We start from the raw sequence: 4,398 nt of genomic DNA, 5'->3' as shown, positions 1-4,398 counted from the left end.
GGGGGGGGGGGGGGGAACAAACTGTCCTAAGCAAGCTGACATGACTTTGATCTATCCTAACCAAATTCCTGTAGACAGTTCCCCTTCCTAGAGAGAAGAAATGGAAAACATAAAATGGGTAGTGTGGGATTTGTCCTTCCAGGGAGAACTCACCAGCCTTCGTTTGGGCTTGATAAGGGGCCGGTTCTGTCCATTCATTTTGTGGTAGAGCCCACAGGCGTTGCAAAGGTAGTGACCGGTGCCATCTCGTCGCCACAGTGGGGTGGAGGTTGCCCCACAATTCACACACTCCCTGCCTTCTGGAAACAAGATCACAGATAAGTCACTTATGGAAGGAAAACACACAGAAAGGCAGACAACATTCAGAATTAGGAGGAAAAAGTGAAACTGAAAATTTTTTCTTTCTTCCCCCTCTTTTGGGGAAGAATTCCCACCCCCATCTCCTTCTAAGTGCTCCAAAGTGGCCCAGATTTACTGCCCTCGGTTGATGGCATAACTATTCCCTGTACACAAACAGATCATGTCCAAAGAAGTGGCAGATGAATAAATAGCCACAGAACCTTGTTCTTGGCCTGCTCAATCTGATGGGGAAGATCAGGTAGGAAAAAGAAGGAAGGCAGATTTCAACTCGAAATACTTCCCTGAGAAAATTCTGAGCCCTGGACAGTGGCAAAAGCAAAGCATTTCATTCATTTTCCTCAAAGGAAAACAAAGGTGACCATTATCATCAGTAGGGTCTGTCTATGTAGATTGATTAAATAATGAAGATTAGAATAGGGAAAAAGGAAAGATTAATCAATGGCTAGATAGATGAACAGATAATAAATAGATGTATAGATTGATCAATTGGATAACTTATTAGAGTACTGGGGCTTTAGATTTTACTTCCAATAAAATTGTAAATGTCCCTGGTTGCAAAGCAATAGATTAAGACCCAACAAGGTCCATTCATTTCACATTCTCTTTTTTTTCTCCCTAGTAAATGCCAAGATTTTTCTCAGCTTTCCAGTGACTATTACAGGAATTGAAGTTGAACTGTGGCCCTAGCCCAACCAGCTAGGGTTCCTAGAGGGAAACACAGTACAAACTTAAGGTAAGGAATCTAGAAGAGGGGGAAGTGGAGAGAAGGGCAGAAAAGGAAGGTTGGAAGAGACAGAATGAGGATCAAATGCAGATTTGGAGTTAGCCCAGGAGTGGGTGCCCCTTGGTCAGCTCACTATCCAAGGCCTCCCTGCAGTTTCTCTTTCTCCAAAAACACAAACAAAATAAACAGAAAACTCAACCAGGCCAGGTTGATCCAGGGGCATTCACTCCCAGCTCCTTCACACTCACCCCCTACAAACACAAAGTTCTTTGGGACACTCCCTTAAATTACCATTTTAAGACCTAGGAGAGTTTGCTGATTTCTTTTCAAATGTACAGGAGGAAAAGGAGGATACTTTCTAAGAGAATCTCCTTCACTTTTAGGGGGCCAAGGGATGGCCCATAGTGACAAGTTTTCTTAGTACCCAGGAGCGAGCTGGGACAAGCAGTTCAACTCAAGTTGGTCCCACAGAGTTAGGCCCAGGTGCTGGGAGGGACACCTTCAGGGTGGGCAGGAGAGAAAGATGAGTCCTTAAGATTGCTTTGTCTTGAGAAATTCATCAGTTAATACCAGCCTACCAGGAAGAAGACTGAAGTTGGAGAAGAAAATCCAGACAGGCACTTAGGAATTTTGACTCCCCTAAAAGGAGGAAAAACCTGCCTTGGCAGCCCTGAGATCTACTGGGCCTTTGGAAACCCCCAGATCAAGAATAAGGGAACTACGGGTGTTCACACCTGTGGGCCTGCGGTGTTCTCCAGGGACAAATCTACAGGAAAATTAAAAACTTGGGCAAATGAAAGTGAATCTGGTCCTCTTTTCTGTCGGTCAGGAATGATGCAAGTAGTTTTTGTCTTATTTATGCTTTCAATAAATCTTTGAGCAGAAATTTTTTTTCTCTCTCTCTCTTTTGCTCCAGATTCCAAAAAGGTTCTTAGCCTGGGGTCTACAGAGAGAGCCCTCTCTGTGTCCAAAAGCACCTATGATTATACACAAAAACCCTGTACTGGGGGCCAAAGGCACTTTCCTAGTAGTCAACAGCTCCTCTCAAGTCTTGTAAGAAGGCTCTGGAGTGCCTCACACCCAGGTACCTTTCATTTGGATCATGAGCCTGAGGGAGGTGGCAGACTAGATGTGGGGGAAGTGTGAAGGAAAGAGGAAAGGGCGAGTGGGCGAGGAGGTGCCAGCAGCAGCCCTCGCCTGGAGGCTGCAGGCCCTGCTGCTTCCTTGTCCCAAGTGAGGCTGGGTCAGCCCCTTTCTGGGGTCAGGGCTGGGCTGCCAGGCCCACTCCCCATGATGTCCAGACAGGGGCCACTTAGGGACTCTAGGCAGAAGGGCAGAGCCAGGAGGCTGGGGGAGGGGGAGGTTCAGGCTTCCTGCACCAGCAGCGGGGGCTGGGCCCGGGTAGGGTGGGTAGGGTGGCTGCTGAGGTGAGCAGTGTGGTCGGCTTCCCTGCTCCTAGGCACCCCGGCACTGGTGGAGGTTGGGGGAGTTGGGAGGGGGTCTCCTGGCCTGACATGACCAGTCTGATTTCCTTTCCTTTGTCAGGCAGGAGGGAGGATGACAGCTTCCTTTTCAGAAGGCCCTTGAAAGCAAGCAACGGTTGCTCTTCGGCAGGGCTCTGCACACTAGAGCAATTTTCTGTCTTGATTCACTCCGCAAGTTTGTGATTGCCTCGTGAGGGCCTTTCTTTTTTCTTTTTTTCCTTGTTGCCTCTAGTCTGTGACTTCAGCACACAGCCAATTTTCCTAATGGAGGCCCTGACTGTCTCCTGCTTTCTGTCTTCCCCTTTCCTTGCCCCCTGCCTATAGTGAGCTGCTCGGGCAGACACCTCTTTCTTAGGTGACAAGAACCACAGAGCTGTGAGGCCTCTTGACATTCAACAGCCATTTTCAAACACCCCTTGGGCTTCGGACTGAAACCCTGAAACTGGGCTGTGAAGGGGGTAGGAAGAGGGCAGGAGATTTTTCAGAGGAAGGTAGAGATGCCCACGGTCAAAAGGTGTTTGGGGAAGCTGAGAAATGGTCCTCTGCAAAGAGGCTTTGTCTTTTGTTTGCAAAGACATATCCAAGGACTGAAAGCCCAGGCGTTAAGAAAGCAATAGGTGCCTAACCACAGCTTCAACCGTTTTTTTCCAAAATGCAGCAAACAACCCTGACAACCCTCTCTTGGCCTCCTCATTCAGTGAATGCTTTTGCAAAGAAGAAGAAAAGAGAGAAGAGGCAAGAAGGAAGAAAGCACTAAACCCAAGAGAATTCCCTCCTCCAGAATTCCCACCAGTCCACCCTCTGCACAGAGGGCTTCTGGAAACTTCCCCTCCACACTCCAAAAGTCCCAGCTCCTTCGCTGGCCAGGTGCACCATTCTTGGTTTCTGTGTCTATGAGAAAGGAATAAAGAGGAAGTAAAGACCCAAATTGCAATGGCCTCCTCTCCCCTCCTCTCACTGAAAAAATAAAATAGCTATGCAGGTATCCCTAGGTTTGGCAGAGGGAAAGTCCAGCTCTATTTTTTTTCCTCTTCCACACTCACAACCTTAAGGAATGAAATGACAGAAAAGAACGGAGGAAACTTAAGATAGAAAGTGTGCACAGTCGAAGGGGTGGAAATCAAACACAGAAACGAGGGCAAAGAAACCAGAGTCTTTTGGAAAAGTCACTCTGTCCCCTCCCCCAACAAACCACCACACCGGCCTCAGAGACCACGATCTTCCCCCAACCTCACAACCCTACCAGTAAAAAGAACTTAAAAAAAAAAAAAAAAAATCCCATTACAACCTCAAAATACGGACTTGCTGTCCAGCCCCTTGTTCTGAGCCAAGCTGTAACCCCATTTCTCCCCAGCCCTCCACTTAAACCCCCAAGCCTGGAGGGCCACTATGCTCGGCGGCTCTCCCTAACTCTTGCTTTCTTTTTGACTCCCCAACTAGCCAACCTCCCTCTCCCTCCTGCCTACTTTCATGTACTGAACATGCAGGTCTGAGTTTTTCTGTCAGCCTAACCGCATCCGGACTCTATTAAAGTTCCTGGCTCGGGATAAACAATGCAACTGTCGCGTGCAGCAGTCTGAAAATAATTGGATTAGCTAAAACATATCAACTAAATAGAGACAGTCCTGCTCAGGCAGTCGGAGTGAATGTCACCCTGGAAAAAAACCTGAAAACTGATCTCATGGTCACTGGGCTCCCAGAACCTCCCTCTGAAGTTTTCCAAACCAGAGCTTGGGGAGCGCCCATTTGGAGATTGCTCATCTCAACCTTACATGACAAGTGATTTTCACTTTATATTTATTTATATATATATATATATATATATATATA

The 4,398-nt window shown here is 47.4% G+C and overlaps 1 protein-coding gene across 1 annotated transcript in view; it reads right to left on the bottom strand.

The window, feature by feature from the left end:
- The window catches only part of Gata3 (GATA binding protein 3), an 18,718-nt gene that overhangs the window by 11,377 nt on the left and 2,943 nt on the right, over positions 1-4,398 (bottom strand). The window contains exons 3-4 of the mRNA XM_048812749.1: positions 3,359-3,459; positions 154-468 (exon numbers count right to left, since the gene is read on the bottom strand). Of these exons, the coding sequence (XP_048668706.1) occupies positions 154-468; positions 3,359-3,459 (416 nt within the window). The remainder of the gene's footprint in view (positions 1-153; positions 469-3,358; positions 3,460-4,398) is intronic.

This window comes from Marmota marmota, unplaced genomic scaffold (genome assembly GCF_001458135.2).
Source record: "Marmota marmota marmota unplaced genomic scaffold, marMar, whole genome shotgun sequence".
NCBI classification, from domain to species: Eukaryota; Metazoa; Chordata; class Mammalia; order Rodentia; family Sciuridae; genus Marmota; species Marmota marmota.
Note: the sequence above shows the minus strand (reverse complement) of the source record. Positions and strands in the feature narration are given on the sequence as shown.